The 18,731-nt window shown below is 44.9% G+C and overlaps 1 protein-coding gene across 2 annotated transcripts in view; it reads right to left on the bottom strand.

Annotated features, from left to right (window-relative positions):
* The window catches only part of LOC140485544 (protein phosphatase 3 catalytic subunit alpha), a 303,903-nt gene that overhangs the window by 72,123 nt on the left and 213,049 nt on the right, over positions 1–18,731 (bottom strand). For both annotated transcript variants that reach the window (XM_072583759.1, XM_072583758.1), the window contains exon 6: positions 13,118–13,257. In XM_072583759.1, coding sequence (XP_072439860.1) covers positions 13,118–13,257 — 140 coding nt within the window. The remainder of the gene's footprint in view (positions 1–13,117; positions 13,258–18,731) is intronic.

Genomic DNA, 18,731 nt, shown 5'->3' with positions numbered 1-18,731 from the left:
CCTTTTATTCCCAGTGACTACCCCAGAAGGATCCCTTTGCTGGGAAACTCATTCTGAGCCCCTGTGGTCAGAAATTTAATGAAGGAAGCCAGATGCTTTTTCCTTGAGCCCTCTGAGTGGTTGAAGGCTCAGTCACCCAATCATCCAGAAAAAGCAATTGGCAAACGGTGACCTTAGGGAATGATTCTGCAGAAGTGGTTAAGGTCTGGAATGCTCTGCCTAATGGCAACTACAAACTCAACAGAAATCTCCAAAAAGGAACTGGGTAAACCGTTAAAGGATTAAAATTTGCGATGGTTTTGGACAAAGAGTAGAGCAGGAAGATAAACACTTCGAAAGAGCTAGTACACAGTCCATGCCCTGAACGGCCTTTTCTTGCACTACACTATTTGAGGATTTGTCAATTGGCAGCAACTTAAAACAACATGCACAAAGCATTTAATAAACACTTTCACTCAGGACTGGAGGCCAATGTAGAATTTATAGAGGCATTAAAAACAAACAGAATTGGAAGTGAAAAATGAAGAAAGTTTGATGGTGTTCACTAATATTTTCTTTGAAACAAAACTCTTGGGATTTCCCCAAGAGTTGAGTGTGGACATAAGTTACTGAGATTTGTTCTGTCCTGATATTCACCTTAGGGAAACAGCTGCTTGCTCACAGAGTCAGAAACATCACTGAAACCACGATGAGCTAGAAATCACAGTCTAGCATGTTCAGGTTGTTCCTTAACACAGTAAAGACCTTGCCATCCCACTCAACCATAAAGACTTAAAAAACTGTCCTTTCCTCACTTTTAATAAAATAGTTTGTTTTCTCGCTTTTCGCGCAGATTTTACTCTGATCTGTCCGATTACCTTCACTAATTCCTTGCACACTCTTTGTCAATTCTTTCATCTTACCAGTGATGGAGATAATCTGCTGGTCTGCTCAGTCACTATGTTCCCAGATGGTCTCCTTGATGTACAGTTATCAGAACACACAGCCGCCAAGCTGAGGAGTTCAGAAAAATGTCTAATGCATTTCAAAGTGCCCTAATATAACAGGATATGAGCTTCTTTAAGTGTTCAGTAATATAGACAACAGCTTCCCTCACAAGGAGCTGGATACAGTATCTAACAGTAACTCTGGTTGAGATTCTGATCCTATATTTCCAACACAAAGACCATCAGTTACATTTCTGTATGGTCACTGGTCTGTGCTGTGTCACATCCAGCCTTCTCCACCTCCAAGTCAGGCTCTCCCACTGTTCTGCAGCTTCCAATTGCCATCTCCCTAAACTTCAAATCCATCAAAACTGACACACAGTCCCAAGCACTATCTCCTAATCCACAAATCCCTGTAAAGTTGCCCCTTATCTCCTCTGGAATCTGTTCTGCCCCTCCTCACCATCCCTGAATGCTGCATTGTTTCCACTGCATACATCTCCACTCCTTGGTTTAATCTTTGACAGTGATTCCTCCAGCCTCCATGATCACTAAATCTTCCTTCTCCTCCAAGGTTGGAGACTCTATCTCTTCAACTGAACCTCTGTTCACCTGCTACTTGTCTGAATACCCACCCTATGACACCCTTCTTCAGGGAAAGCTTTGGGATGTTTTCTTTGGTGAGGGTGTTGCCTGCCCGGCACACACGTGGGGGCGACGAACCTCTGCCCGGCACACACGTGGGGGCGACGAACCCCTGCCCGGCACACACGTGGGCGCGACGAACCCCTGCCCGGCACACACGTGGGCGTGACGAACCCCTGCCCGGCACACACGTGGGCGTGACGAACCCCTGCCCGGCACACACGTGGGCGTGACGAACCCCTGCCCGGCACACACGTGGGCGTGACGAACCCCTGCCCGGCACACACGTGGGCGTGACGAACCCCTGCCCGGCACACACGTGGGCGTGACGAACCCCTGCCCGGCACATGCATGTGTGCACGGTAAAGCCCTCCTCAGTGATTTTGTTGGAATTGGATTGCAGAATTTATGGTTTTGAAAGAAATATTCACACTGTTTGGAGAAACCTTTTGCACTAACAACTCGAAAGATGGGATGCCATTTTTAGGAGCAGAGCCAGATTTTTCGGCAGCCAACTTAGGAAACTGTAAAACAATGAAAAATAGGAACAGGAGGTAGCCATTCAGTCCCTTCATCCTGCCTGCTCTCCCATTGAATAGGATGATGGTTGATCTGATGTTCCTCACATCCACTTTTCTGCCCTTTCCTCAGAATCCATGATTCCACAACTGATTGAGAAGCCCTTGATCTCAGCCTTAAATACACAAAAGGACGCTGCCCCCACAGCTCTCTGTGGCAAGGATTTCCAAAGACCCATAACCCTCAGGGAGAATAAATTCCTCTTCATCTCCGTCTTAAATTGGTGCCCCTTCATCTGAGACTGTACCCTCTGGTTCCAGACTCTCCCATGAGGGGGAATATCCTCTCAGCATTGATCCTGTCCAGCCCCTTCAGAATCCGATAAGTCTTGATGGGATCACCTCTCATTGTTCTCAACTCCAGGGAATAGAGTCCCAACCTTTGCTGATAAGTTGATCCCTACAAACTGCCTCCAATGAAATGATAATGAAACATCCCTTCGTGTAAAAAGGTGATTGAAGACGTGGAACACACTCTCAAAGAAAAAAACCCATCAGATATTGAAACAACTAATAAATATCAAATCAGTTTTGCAAACTGCAGGAATGACTAGTCAGGTGGAGTTAAATCAGCGTCAGTGATGATTTCATTGAATGGTGGAACTGCCTGAAGGGACTGAATGGCTGTTTCCCCAATTTGGGATGGGTACATTTACTAAACTCTCTGCTCTTCAACACTTATTTCATTTAAAATTGCGTTACTTTCTGCCTTATTGTTATTATTTGGAAAACAAAGGGAGATCAGACCACTGGCAGTGCTCTGAATGTCCCTGTCAGAGTTCGGGAGCAGGCACACTGACAGTCCAGGTACATCTGTCTGATTACTCAAAGCTGCTCCAGACTGAGAACAGCACAGACTTGATTTGTGTTACCATGACACCATCATGGTGTGTGTGTGTGTGCAAACTAACTGTGCTCTCACTGACACTCACTCAGGAAGGGCAACTGCTTTGTTTCATAATGAGTTGATCCTGTGTTTCAGTGCACATGGGTATCCTCCACAATGGCAGGAGGGGAGGAGGGGAGAGGAATGGGGGCGAAGGGGAGAAGGAGAAGAACCAGGGGTGAAATGGAGAGCAAGCAGAGGTGGAAGGGAGAGCCGGGGGGAGGAGGGAGCGTGGGGTGGGGGGGGCACAGAGAGAGAGAAAGAAAAAGAGAGAGCAAGAGCAAGCATCAATAGGATGCAAGGAGTGAATGTAGGCAGAGGGTCTGAACTCTTGTACCAACCCAGAACATATACCCAGCTGCCTCAGAGGGAGTGAGTCAGTCAGTCAGCAGTTGTTCCACCACTTGTGAACAATGACACACCATCAGACCCCCACCAGAGAGAAAAAGACCAACAATTTCTCATGCATTTCATCATTGGGGCAAAAAGAAAATCTCAAGCAAGGCAACAATTGGCAAGGTCTACGCTACACGCAGCTTGTCCAATGCAGACATTTATCACGTGGTAAACTGGGGATGACATTTAATATAAAAACAGTGTTATTACTGTAGTGTAATAATCCCAGCAACTGATGGGATAATGAGCAATGTATGTTTATCCATGTCGGTCACAGTGTCACATCCCAGAAACCAGGAGCTGCTGGGACCTTGTGCTATGACTGAAAGGGTTAATTATTCTTCTTCCTGCACAGCCAACCCACGTAACCCAAAGACAGATCAGAGTTGGGTAAATTAGCAGCAATCCATCACCTTCATGATTAGAGTCAGGAAGACAGTCAACAACTCAGCAGATTGTTGGAGGGGAAACCCTTTTTTCCGACTTGTTCAACCAGCTCCACCGAATCCTTAACTATCAGCGAAACAAGAGAAGGATTGAGAGAGTCAGGGATGCTCAGATTTTCTCCCTGAACAAAACAACTTTAAATTACTACACACTGAGTTTGTGCGCTGACCCTCCCACAGTGCGGCACTCCCTCAGCACTGACCCTATGACAGTGTGGCACTCCCTCAGCACTGACCCTCCGACAGTGCGGCACTCACTCAGCACTGACCCTCCCACAGTGCGATGCTCCCTCAGCACTGACCCTCCCACAGTGCGGCGCTCCCTCAGCACTGACCCTCCCACAGTGCGGCACTCCCTCAGCATGAGCCTCCGACAGTGCGGCACTCCCTCAGCACTGACCCTCCCACAGTGCGGCACTCCCTCAGCACTGACCGTCCCACAGTGCGGCACTCCCTCAGCGCTGACCGTCCCACAGTGCGGCACTCCCTCAGCGCTGACCGTCCCACAGTGCGGCACTCCCTCAGCGCTGACCGTCCCACAGTGCGGCACTCCCTCAGCGCTGACCGTCCCACAGTGTGGCACTCCCTCAGCAAAAAAACCTCAAAATGTGAATTCTGCAGTGAGCCAATTTGGCTTCTTAGTCAGCAGATCATTTGTATGAAGAAACAAATAAACTGTCTTGTGGGTTTGTGGAGTGAAATTGTGACGTTAATTGCTGTGGTGTCTGAGGCCTGATCAATTACTGCTCCAGTTCCTACCCCTTATTTAAAATATTAACTTTCTGCAGATTATACTGAACACTTGCCAAGCCCAGGTCAGCTGCAGAATATAAATCTGCCTTTTCTTTCAATGTATTTTCCACACAGATTCAATTATTAAACAGCTGTTATTAAGATCAATGTATTAGAGATGAGCTAACCTCTGGGTGGGGGGGTGGATGCGTTCGATTATAAAGTCTGGGGTAGTTACTATTTTCCATTCGGTTATAAATTTTAAAAGAGCCTGCTACAAAGTTACTGACAAATGTAAACAGCACCACAACTGCGCTGATAACAGCAACATTTATTCTCCCAAAAAGACCTTTATTTCCCATAACCACGCTATTCCAGAGCTCGACAAACCAGGCTGTGCAGTAAGCTTCATATTCGAGATGTGGTCATGTCGGAACACACTCTGCACTGGTCCCCTTCCCCGAGCCTCACCCTGTCCATTTTCAAACTCGCACCAAGTCACCTTCTCCTCTCACCCCTCCCCTTGTGCTCGCGGATGTATATTGGCTTCTGGTCAAGGAGTAACCAAAATCTAGAAATCCCATCCCTGTTACACAAATCAAATTCCACCATGTGTGGGATTTGAACCCAGCACATTACTCTGGTCTCTGAATCTCTTGTATTGCAATGATAATGATAATGATATATCCAGGTGATTGCCTGGGCTCTAACATTCCCTCCTTAACCCTCTCTGACAAGCCCCTACTAGCCTCTTCAATTAAGTCTTTGGTAAACTGTCTATTATTCTGTCAAGTGGCTCAGTGTCAAATTGAGTTTGATAATAGCTCTTGGGAAACACCTTGGGATAATCTATGACTTGAAGGCACTATATAAATACACGCTGATGTTAGTGAAGTGAGAAGTGCCTTTGGGATATCCTGGCAAACTCTCCGAATGGTCCACAAAGGGACAGCTCTCTGCAAAGATCCATACCCCTCAACATGGCTGACCTTTCCGAAATGAACACTCACATTCAACTGACTCTGAAAATTAAACTCCCCTCACAAAGAACCTTAAACCTTCAGAGGTCAAAGGAGAAGCTGCATCGGCTCTCTTTCATCTTATTGACCTCAGTTGGGCAAATATTCACCATTCACATTCTAAACCTCAACAAATACAGCATCAAATCAGCAAAGGTCACAGGACACCTTCTGAGTGCAGACTCCGAGAGTCTAAAATCATACAGCTCAAATATTCAGAGTTGTGAAAGATGAGGGGTGCAGGGAGGTCTCTAACACTGCAGTTTGAGGAATGGCATCACTGTCAGGACACTGTCATTTCCAGTGAAAGGCTGAGATGCTTCTCCTTGTGTTTAGGGAACATTTCTGTTGAACATTTAAAGAGCTTGGAGATTAAAATATTGCTCGGGCATTGCTTTCTATAAACTGCATGATCTGCTCCTGGTGTTGAGGAACCTTCTGGAACACTATACCAGATTCACGGTTTCAGAAAAGTGGGGGGAGGGAGTGACAGACCAAAGAGGGGGAGAGTAAGAATTGGACAATGAGACAAAAGGGAAGGAAAAAGAGGGAAAGAAAACAGCTGGAAGATGGCAACGACAAGAATGGAATTTCCCTGTCTTTCAGAATCCAAGGGCATTGTAATGTGTCTGAATTAGTTTCAGACATTGGCAGCTCAGCTATCATTCCCATCTCTCAATACCACTGGTCAGGTCAACAGTGGGAACTGCTCTTCTTCAAACAGATTATTTTATCTTCATCGATATGGGGCTCCAGTTTAAGATTTATTTCAAGAGCAGAGCAAGACAGAAAGGGAGAAAACCAACTCTGAAAACAAAAATGAAACCACAGCTTCTAATGGGTCGCACAAATCACTAAAGGCAACTGGCTCACAAATCACATCTGAAACTCCACAGAAAACGGAATTTCACCTGCAGCATGTTTCTAACCAATTACAGCTCCTGGAGATGGTTCATTTATCAACTAACATAATAAAGTTACACATCAAAATTACAAATGTAATTCAGGCAGGCCTACAACCTCCAGCGATAGGATCCGTTCACTTCTTGACAAATGTAAACGGCTTTTTCACTGTAACATACAGGACTGTCTGTAACCTGAAATAATTAATTATTCAACACTCGCCAGTAATCACATTATTGAAGAAAAAAAATTACATTTAAGTTACTCAACAAAGAAACAGTTATTGTACCCAACTGAAGTGCAAATGTATCCAGTATCTTGTGATACCTCAGAATAGCTCTCCAGTTTATTCAAAATACATTGGTTCTCTGAAGTGGGGACAATATTACACTGAGAATCTCTCAAGCTAAAGGTTACTTGTTTTTAACCAGGCATGCACAGAGACACTGGGCACATTTGGAAATGGTCCTTTCACCCTCCCGAGTATTTACACACAGGGACATCTCAAACACAAAGTGTCACCAACTTTCAGCAACTAGCAATGTGCTTCCTCAGGAACTGGATTCCAATCAAACTCCAGACACAAACTCTACTCACAAAACCAGAGTAACACAAGGATTGCCACACTGTCAAAGGGTCAGTGCTGAGGGAGCACCACACTGTCGGGCGGGTCAGTGCTGAGGGAGTGCCGTACTGTCAGAGGGTCAGTGCTGAGGGAGCACCGCACTGTCGGAGGGTCAGTGCTGAGGGAGTGTCGCGCTGTCAGAGGGTCAGTGCTGAGGGAGTGTCGCGCTGTCAGAGGGTCAGTGCTGAGGGAGTGTCGCGCTGTCAGAGGGTCAGTGCTGAGGGAGTGCCGCGCTGTCAGAGGGTCAGTGCTGAGGGAGTGCCGTGCTGTCAGAGGGTCAGTGCTGAGGGAGTGCCGTGCTGTCAGAGGGTCAGTGCTGAGGGAGTGCCGTGCTGTCAGAGGGTCAGTGCTGAGGGAGTGCCGTGCTGTCAGAGGGTCAGTGCTGAGGGAGTGCCGTGCTGTCGGGCGGGTCAATGCTGAGGGAGTGCCGCACTGTCGCAGGGTCAGTGCTGAGAGCATGCTGTGCAGTCGGAGGGTCAGTGCTGAGGGAGGGCTGCCTGCCCTCAGATGTGACAAGTAGCCCAGAATATGTCTGCTCTCTCAAGCATGAGGGAAACATCACAGGACACGACTCTGAAGGAGGGAGAGATCTCCCACCTCCTGGACAAGTCTTTCCTCTCAAGCAGCATCATTAAAAATGCATTGTTTGGTCATTTTAATGTTGATGGTCATATGATCTGCCTGCGTTAACTGTGTACCCTACAACAGTGACTTCCACCTTCCACTGGCCATTCTATCTGCTCTAACCAAACTCCAACGCTGTTCACATCCAATTCCAACGTCATCGGAATGAGCTGCTGATCCCATTTCTTTCCAGATATGTATTTACAGTTTCTTCTAAATCTAAATGTTCTGTGAAAAGTATGAAAAATCGTGACTGACTCCTGGAGAAAATCCTCTGACCACAGATGCAGAATTCCGGTTGACACGATGATTTGATCAGTTTAACACGAGGAAATCCATATCATCATCTCAGCAGGTATGGCAGCATCTGTTGTTCCTCACTGCTTTTCAGTTAACTCAAAACATTAACTCTGCTTTCTTCCAACCGACTGCCACACCTGCTGAGTTCCACCAGAAATTGTTGTTTTTGTTTCAGATCCCCAGTATCCACAGTTCATTGTTTGATTTCTGTTGGTTGCACTTAGTTATTTTGCTGGACTTTATTGCTTTGTGACAGAGCTCCGTCTGAAATTTTGTGTGAAGCAGACAGCCACTAATATAGGTGTGCCAGTCATATCCCTGACAGGCCAGTCCCCAATCTCTCTCTCTCTCTCTCTCTGTGTGTGCCAGGTATCAACATTTTCAGGATTCTGCCTACACTGATCGTGTTCAATTCCTTCTAAATTAAATAGATGGTACTGAACACAAACACATGACATCGTCAAAGAGAGGCCACAGACCAGGCTGAGAGCATTACAGGGAGGTTCAAATCACTAACAGCCCAGGATTTGTTGCAACAACAACTTGAAACTAGATAGCATCTTTAATTAGATAAAGGGCTGCAAGATGGATTGTAAAACAAAATTTGATTCTGGATTAATGGTGCTGAAAGAGCACAGCAGTTCAGGCAGCATCCGAGGAGCAGTGAAATCGATGTTTCGGGCAAAAGCCCTTCATCAGGAATAAAGGCAGTGAGCCTGAAGTGTGGAGAGATAAGCTAGAGGAGGGTGGGGGTGGGGAGAAAGTAGCATAGACTACAATGGGTGAGTGGGGGAGGGGATGGAGGTGATAGGTCAGGGAGGAGAGGGTGGAGTGGATAGGTGGAAAAGGAGATAGGCAGGTCGGACAAGTCCGGACAAGTCATGGGGACAGTGCTGAGCTGGAAGGTTGGAACTGCGGTGAGGTGGGGGAAGGGGAAATGAGGAAACTGGTGAAGTCCACATTGATGCCCCAGGGTTGATACCAACCCACAGAAAAGTCAGTCAGATTTGGGCCAGATGGCTAAACACTTGACTGAAGCAGGTACATTTTGAAAAACAAATTCTTGGAAGGGTAGATATGGAAAGGCTGTTCCCTCTTGTGGGAGTATCGGGAACCATCTGGTACAATCTCAGAATAAAGGCTTGCTCAGTCAGAGACAGAGGTAGTGCAGCACACTGTCATTCACTGTCAAAAGCTGGAGAGGAGGCACTGTTACAGACCACTCCGCGGGGAGTGGTCAAGTGCATTTAAGGGGAAGCCCCCAACCAGGCCCTGAGGGAGAAGAGGGTCACAGTGACAGATTTAGAGGGAGGAAAATTTGGAGGGGCATTCAAGAGGAACATTAAAACCACCATGAAGTCAGCTAAATGGCCAGGTGCTGTGCTGACTATGCAATGGAATCCCTTTTTCAGGACGAGACAACACAGTCAGAGCCACAGAAGAGTTTAGGGTGTTTGCAGATACAGTGTTTACAAAAACAACAAATTACAGCATCAGTCAGCATACTGGCTGTTTTAATTTTGGTGAGAATTCTGGAACTAAACTCCTTAATCCGATTAGTGAATATTCACTGACCCCAGCCTATGTATCGCTGGATTCTCTCTCCCCCCTCCCCCCCCGGGTCACATAACATGTTCTGACCTTCCAACAAAACACCTACAAAATGAAACATTGACTTTATGAGCAGTTTTGTTTCAATATTTTGTTTTAAATTGAATTCTCAAAGAAATTACATTTTCATACATTTTTCATGACATCATTATACATTTTCATTATGGCTGTGGGTCATGCCAAACTATTTTCATACGTTGATTTTCATTCTCTCGGGCTAGTTTCACAGATGCAACAAGAGCTCTGCAGTCTGACAACCCCAGTTCGATACTAACCCAGAAGTCACAAATTACAAGTTACTCTTTAAAATTCAGCTTTTTGCACCAAAATAAAATAATTTGAAAAAAAGTACAACTTGCAGTGTTACTGAAACATCAACACAAAATTTTCCTTTCGTCTGTTCACAGAGACATTATCAGAAATGAATGGACATTGAGCTCACAGACAATATCATAGATACATCCTAGAAAGGAGGGAAACTCTTAAAGAGGGATAAACCAACCACAGCTAACCAAGGAAGTTTAGGAAAAAGCATGTCAGGAGGCCCTTATAATACTTTCCCCACATGGGAGGGCCTGGGGCCAGAGAGGATAGTCTCAGAATAAAGAGGCACCAATTTAAGACAGAGATGAGAAGGCTCAGAGGGTTGGGGGACTTTGGAACTCCTGGTCACAGAGAACTGTGGGGACAGAGTCCTTGTGCATATTTAAGGCTGAGATCGATTCTTGATCAGTCGAGAATTGAGGGAAAGGGTAGGAAAGTGGTTCTGAGGAATGTCAGTGACCCTGTGATCCCATTGAATGGCAGAGGAGGCTTGAGGGGTGAATGGTCTATTCCTGTTCCTATTTCTTATGGCTTTAGGATTGACTCCAACTCAGCCCAAGAGGAAAGGAAGAGAGACAAAGCCTTCAGAAGGAAATTTCAGAGTTTGGGATCTTAATATCAGAAGCACAGTTCCAAAGGAACACCTCAGTAACTGGATGCAGGGAGATCTCCCAGGCCTTTCTTTGAAATGTTGTCATGTGATCTTCTCTGGCAGGGCAGGTATGGTTTTAATGCAGCACTCCCTCGATACTGCACTAGGAGCATCAGCCTAGATTTTACGCTCAAGCCTGGCCGGGAGCTGGAAACAGACCATCGTACAAGAGGCAAGAGCTGGAGAGGGAGATTGTGAGAAGACTGGGACTGCCAGAGTGTCAGGAGTTTAGATGAAGAAGAATTTGTTAAGTGTGTACAAGAAAATTTTCTGATTCAGTATGTGGATGTACCTACTAAAGAAGGTGCAAAACTTGACCTACTCTTGGGAAATAAGGCAGGGCAGGTGACTGAGGTGTCAGTGGGGGAGCACTTTGGGGCCAATGACCATAATTCTATTAGTTTTAAAATAGTGATGGAAAAGGATAGACCAGATCTAAATTAGAGGAAGGCCAATATTGATGGTTTTTTTTAGATTAGATTACTTACAGTGTGGAAACAGGCCCTTCGGCCCAACAAGTCCACACCGCCCCGCCGAAGCGTAACCCACCCATACCCCTACATCGACATTTACCCCTTACCTAACACTATGGGCAATTTAGCATGGCCAATTCACCTGGCCTGCACATCTTTGGACTGTGGGAGGAAACCGGAGCACCCGGAGGAAACCCACGCAGACACGGGGAGAACGTGCAAACTCCACACAGTCAGTCGCCTGAGGCGGGAATTGAACCCGGGTCTCAGGCGCTGTGAGGCAGCAGTGCTAACCACTGTGCCACCGTGCCGCCCACATTATTGGTATTAGGTAAGAACTTTCAAAAGCTGACTGGGGAGAGATGTTCGCAGGTAAAGGGACGGCTGTGAGAATTTGAGCTATTGGGAGACGATGAACAGGCTGGGGCTGTTTTCCCTGGCACGTCGGAGGCTGAGGGGTGACCTTATAGAGGTTTATAAAATCACGAGGGGCATGGATGGGGTAAATAGACCAAGTCTCTTCCCTGGGGTTTTTAGAGAAAAACTAATGAAGCAATAATTGCCAATGGCGTGGCCTGTGGAAATCTTGCTGAGCTGAATGAATGAGATACCTCCTTCCTGCATTGAGCTAATAGTCCAAACAAGATGGAGACAAGTGAGGTCCATTCAACCCCACATACCCATTGCCCCATGCTGTGGGATTGAGTGTGGTCAGTATCAGAACTCCCTCTCCCTCCCAAACCTACATACCCCCCGAGAGACATCAGCCAGCAAGAATAAAACTAATCTCACTGCTTGAAAATTATTCAAACACCACCATCTTCTGCTTTTTGAGAGAGTGATTTCGTAGCTTTGACCATCTGTGTGAGAAAGTGGCTTCCTCATCTTCTCCAATCTGACTCTGATATGAAGGTTACATCCCCATTGGCCAGACTCCTTGATAACTGAAAATAAACCTTAATTATTCCTTAAAACCCCTAACTTCTATATGGCACTGAAGCAGGAGGCCATTCAGCCCATCAAGTCTACTCCCCCATTCACAATGAGACCATGACTAACATGATAATCCTCACTCCCACTTTGCTTCCTTTTCCCCATAGCCCCCTATTCCCACCTTGATAAAAAAATCTGTCTCTCTCAGCCTTGAATATACTGAATGACCCAGCTCAGACAGTCCTCTGTGGTAAGGAATTCACAGATTCACTCCCCTCTGAGAGAAGATATTCCTCCACATCTCTGTCTTCAATGGGTGACCCCATACTCTGAGAATATACCCTCTGGTCCTAGACACTCTCACAAGGGGGACTACACCTCTCCACATCTCCCCTATCAAGCCCCCCAAGAATCCTCTATGTTTCAATAACATTGCCTCTCATTCTTCTAAACTCTCGCCCAACCTACTCAACCTCTCATCAGACAGTCCTTCCATACCTGGGATCAGCTGAGTGAACCTCCACTGGTCCAAAATATTCAATTAAACCACTGCTTCACCTTCTGAAGGTCAATGATGATGAATTAAGTGTAAACTCTCTGAAAGTCAAGTACTTTGGCCCCACTAACTTTCTGTGGAGCTGCTGGTTAAACAGATCTCAAGCCAGATGGTGATGTTTGAAAGAGACACAAATTCACCATTTCAAAAAAACATTTATTGACAGAATGCACCATTTCATCTCTCCAGCTCTTTGCTCCTGACCACTAACTAACCTGGTGTCTCAGCAGTCACATTCCTAGACTCACATGAAGAATCAAATAAATCAGTTCAAGTGAAGAACCAGCCCTTAAAGGGACACTTAAAACCAAATAACAAAGTTCACTTAATAACTTTGTTGGGGGAATGGACTCCAGCCCCTGCTGTGCCCATTAGTTGCAGACAGCCTTCAATGCACAGCAAGATCCCACACATAGCCTTTGTGAGCAGCAGACAGAATGATATTGAACAATGAATATCTGGATGCAGTGTAGAAGCACCGTCCTTACCTATAAAAGTACGAGCAGCCTCTGACGGTGTTGTGAGTGAAATGTTCCTGAGACTTCTCATTCCCAAAGTCTTCTAGTGGGTCTGACCACAATAGATCACACATGGGCCCGTACGCTGGAGGTTCTTTGAATCTGTCTAACTACAAGGGGAGAGAAAAAATATCCAACCATCAATGCTGAGAACAGTCAGGTTTGGCAGCAACCGTTAGAGGCCATTTTGCAAACACACAATAATATTTTAATCCTTTGAAAAATGAAGAAATGCCAAAGCAGTGAACTTATTCGTGTCTTGCAGCATGATTCCCTGCTCCTGGCACACCCTCCTTTACAGGAAAAAAAAATCAGTTTCACAGCAACAGAGACTCAATTCACTGAAGAGAAAGCACATCCTTTGAATAATTTCTTCCTGAGAGCACATTTAATGCAATGTCACCTAATACATCCTGCCCTTACACTGAAGGGTAGCAACAGCACAGCATGTATGGCAGTGCCCAGCACTCACGACAGAAAAACCACTGCAAATTTAAAATTGAGCAAAGAAAGTTCCCCATTAACTCTTTGTATGAGCAGTGTTTGTACAGAATTGTAGTCAGTACTCAGATCAATTGAAAGGTATAAAAACCCCAATAGTTGGAACTAGCAAGGAACTTGAGAACTGATGAAAGAGTGACATGCACCTTGCACTCTTCAGGACAGACCTGCAAGAATACCAAATTATAAAAGGACCAATAACTTTTACAGCATGAGGAAATGGTGCTGATTGGTCAAGGCACAGTCATGTGATTTCATGGAGCTGAACAGGAAACCAGGGATCGGCTCACTTTGTCCTGGTGTCTCTGAGCATTGTGGATTTGAATCACTTCACCATCCGTAGCTGTGCCTTCAGTTAGAGTCATAGAGATGTACAGCATGGAAACAGACCCTTCGATCCATCTCGTCCATGCTAACCAGATATCTCAACCTAATCTAGTCCCATATCCCTCTTAACCCTTCCTATTCATGTACCCATCCAGATGCACTTTAAATGTTGTAATTGTACCAGCCTCTACCACTTCCTCTGCCAGCTCATTCCATACACATACCACCCTCTGTGTGAAAACGTTGCCCCTTAGGTCCCTTTTATATCTTTCCCCTCTCACCCTAAACCTAAGGCCTCTAGTTCTGGACTCCCCCACTCCAGGGAAAAGACTTTGTCTATTTATCCTATCCATGCCCCTCATGATTTTATAAACCTCTATAAGGTCACCCCTCAGCCTCCAACACTCCAGCCTATTCAAAATCTCCCTACAGCACAAACCCTCCACCCCTGGCAACATCCTTGTAAGTCTTTTCTGAACCCTTTCAAGTTTCACAACATTCTTCTGATAGGAAGACCAGAATTGCACACAATATTCCAAAAGTGGCCAAACCAACATCCTGTACAGCTTCAACATAACCTCCCAATTCCTGTACTTAATACTCTGACCAATAAAGGAAAGCATACCAAATGCCTACTTCACTATCCTATCTACATGCGAGTCTACTTTCAAGGAGCTATGAACCTGCACTCCAAGGTCTCTTTGTTCAGCAACACTCCCTAGAACCAGTGTACAAGTCCTGCTAAGATTTACTTTCCCAAACTGAAGCACCTCACATTTATCTGAATTAAACTCCATCTGCCACTTCTCAGCCCATTGGCCCATCTGATCAAGATCCCATTGCAATCAGAGTTAACCTTCTTCGCTGTCCACTACACCTCCAATTTTGATGTCATCTACAAACTTACTAACTATACCTCCTGTGTTCATATCCAAATCATTTATATTAGTGATGAAAAGTAGTGGACCCAGCACCAATCCTTGTGGCACTCCACTGCTCACAGGCCTCCAGTCTGAAAAACAACCCTCCACCACCACCCTCTGTCTTCTACCTTTGAGCCAGTTCTGTATCCAAATGGCTAGTTCTCTCTGTATTCCATGGGATCTAACCTTGCTCACCAGTCTCACATGGGAAACCTTGTGGAACACCTCCCTGAAGAAGGGCTTATGCCCGAAACGTCGATTCTCCTGCTCCTTTGATGCTGCCTGAGCTGCTGTGCTTTTCCAGCAACACATTTTTCAGCTCTGATCTTTGAGGGGCCCTATTTTCTCCCTACCTAGTTACCCTTTTGTCCTTAATGTATTTGTAAAGGTAACTTGTATAGGTCACTTCTACCCCAGAAGAGATTCCAATGATCCAAAAATGTGAATCCTTCTCCCATACACCAGCTCCTCAGCCACGCATTCATCTGCTCTATCCTTCTATTCCTGCCTTCACTAGCTTGTAGCACCTGGAGTAATCCAGACATTACTACTCTCGAGGACCTCCTTTTTAAATTCCTGCCTAACTCTCTTTATTCTCCCTTCAGAATATCATCTTTTTCTCTTCCTATGTCATTGTACATGTTGGAATCAATTACCTCTTGCTGGGCTCTCTTCCCCCTTGGAACATTCTCAACCCTCTCGGAGACATCCTTGAGCCTGGCACCAGGGAAGCAACACACCATCCTGATTTTTCGCTGCTAGCCACAGAAACCATCTATCTGTGCATCAGACTAGAGAATCCCCTAACACAATTTATCTCTTGGAACCTGACATATCCCTCATTGCATTACAGCCAGTCTCGATATCAGAAACTTGGGTGTTCATGCTACATTCCCCTGAGAATCCATCACTCCCTACATGTTCCAAAACAGCATACTTGTTTGAAATGGCAAGAGCCACAGCAAACTCCTGTACTACCAACCTACCTCTCTTGCCTTTCCTGTAGTTAACCCATCTATGTGACTGTATCTGTGGCTTTTCTACCTTCCTATAATTGCCGCCCATCATACCCCCTAGCTCAATTAAATTCCTCATTGCCTCAAACTGGCGATCCTACCAATCCATTCAATCTGACAGGATTCATAATCAATGACATTTATTGCAGATATAATCCTCAGTAACCCTTAAACCCTCCTGAAACCCCCACATCCGACAAGAGGAGAATATCTCTCTACTAAAGGTCATTTTGTTCCTTCCAATCAGCAGACCCAGAAAATAGCATCATCTTATTGCTCTATAAAACACTGCTCCAGGCTAACTTAATACTTATGGCTTATATTTTGAAAATTTAATCAAGAGACAGATCCCAATAAACATTATCAAGAACAAAACCATTTTACTCGCTATTGTAGATTTACAGCAAGACTATACTTAAAACTATTCACTGATCTGTTTATGTGTTGTGACCTCTCCCAAACAGATTCCTCCAAGATCAGTTGTGAATTTCACTGTATGTTAACTTTCCCAGATGTACTCTGATGTCCAGCGATACATGAATTCAAACAGCAAAGGCAGTAACTGTGCAGGTTCTCTGCTGTCAGTTAGTAGTGTGGGTTTCTTGCTCTCTCTCCCTTACAGACCATGTACTGCCTTTGTCTGTTGCTCTCCCCTTTGAAACTGCTGTTGTTTTGACTATTCTTTTTCAAGTTACAAAACAATGCAACAGCATACAAAACAGTAAGTGCTGCTCCTTGAATACAAGGAAATCACTTCCAACACCATAAATACCTCAAGAATAAGAGGAGCAGCCTGTTACAGCCAGAAATGTTTCCGTCCTCCAATCTCTAAAATTCCCTTCCTAAACCCCTGCTGCCTCCCCCTTTCACAGGTTCATTCAAATTCACTACTTTGCCCAAGCTGTTAGCCCTCTGACCGAATAGATCCTTCTATAAGATTTGTTGGACAACCTTCTGATGAAACAACCATGTTCAAGATGCTAGATAAATGCAAGTTGTTATGAAAGACAGGGTGAAAATGAGCTTTGTGACCTAGTGCATGGTCAGTCTCCATCCCCACACAAGCTGCCAATTCCCTTCCCAGCAACAAATAAAATCAAATCACATATTCCTGAAGTGGAAACTCTTCCACTCATTAGTTTTAACAGAGAGATTGTGCCGATTATCAAATCCCACTACTTCACCAGTCACACCATTCGGCTAAATATCTTTATTCAATCAATCAAATCCTTTTTACAAAAGGATCCAGAATAAAAGACTTTCACAGCTTTCTTCAATAAACTCAAATTGTTCTGTTTATTACAAAATAAATCACTCTTAAACCAGGTGATGAATACTGATGAACAACTGAACTATAATCCATAGTTAGAACACGATTCCCCCACACGCCACAGACAGACACACACACACACAGAGGCAGACAAACACACAGATGGACAGAGAGACACACACACACACACAGACACATACATGCAGACAGAGACAGACAGACAGATACACACACACAACAACAAATTCTGCAGAGTGGCACGCACTCCAACAAGAGAATAAAGGACACCACTCGTGACATGAGATTGAAATTAAGCAATGGAATTTGGTGAATCCTCATGGCCCACCAGAATTCAATGACAAAGTTGAATTGCAGAAACCATAGACTGACTGATGGAGGTCATCTGTTCAGATTGAAATCAAGTTTTTTTCCCCCAAGTCTTGGAAAGTGGCCACATTTCATGATTTTGTAAAACTCTGTGGGGTCATCCTTCAGCCTCTGACGCTCCAAAAACAAAAACAGCCTTTGAAAGAGTTACTGAGCTTGGTTGGTTCCTTATGGGTAATTTCCTTGTGGTATCCTACCAATCAGGCACATGGCTGCAGAGTTTATCTTTACAAGTTTGACCCCTCATTTTTCCCTCCAGATTGTAACTTTCACCAGTTGTTTTTGGACATGATGAAGTCATGGGGTTAAACTCTCTCTTAATTTTGATTGGCTCTCTGCAGCAGCCAGTACTGATCTGCACTGATTTCTATTGCCCTAGAAATTCTCCAGCTAGTTGGACTGAATCGTAAATCCTACACGGATTCACAGTCTTTCCTGATAACTTTTTAAACAGTTAATGTAGAAGTTAGTTATGTTGGAAAGGTGAGAGAGCATGGAAAGGGTTACGACAGTGTTTAAAACTCTAGATTCTGAATAAGTACAATTTTCATTGATAAAATACTATATTTTTCAATCATTGGCAAATTCAATGTTAGTACACAGCAATCTCTATGGACTCTCAAACCTCAGTTTTTTTGAGAAGGTGACCAAGCATGTGGATGAGGGTAGGGCAGTTGACGTGGTGTACATGAACTTCAGTAAAGCCTTTGATAAGGTTCCACATGGTAGGCTGTTGGAGAAAATGCAGAGGCATGGAATTGAGGATGATTTCACACTTTGGATTAGAAACCGGCTTTCTGAAAGAAGGTAACAAGTGGTGGTTGATGGAAAATATTCAGCCTGGAGTCTGGTTACTAGTGGTGTGGCACAAGGATCTGTTTTGGGATCACTGCTGTTTGTCATTTTTGTAAATCACTTAGACGCAGGCATCAGTGGATGGATGAGTAAATTTACAGATGACACTAAAATCGGTGGAGTAGTGGACAGTGTGGAAGAATGTTACAGGTTGCAGGGGGACTTGGATAAACTGCAGAATTGGGCTGAGAGGTGGCAAATGGAGTTCAATGCAGCTAAATGTGAGGTGATTCACTTTGTGAAGAATAACAGGAAGGCAGAGTACTGGGTCAATGGAAAGATTCTTGGTAGTGTGGATGTGCAGA

This window comes from Chiloscyllium punctatum, chromosome 14 (assembly GCF_047496795.1).
Source record: "Chiloscyllium punctatum isolate Juve2018m chromosome 14, sChiPun1.3, whole genome shotgun sequence".
NCBI classification, from domain to species: domain Eukaryota; kingdom Metazoa; phylum Chordata; class Chondrichthyes; order Orectolobiformes; family Hemiscylliidae; genus Chiloscyllium; species Chiloscyllium punctatum.
The sequence above is the reverse complement of the archived record's forward strand: the minus strand, read 5'-3'. Positions and strand labels throughout refer to the sequence as shown.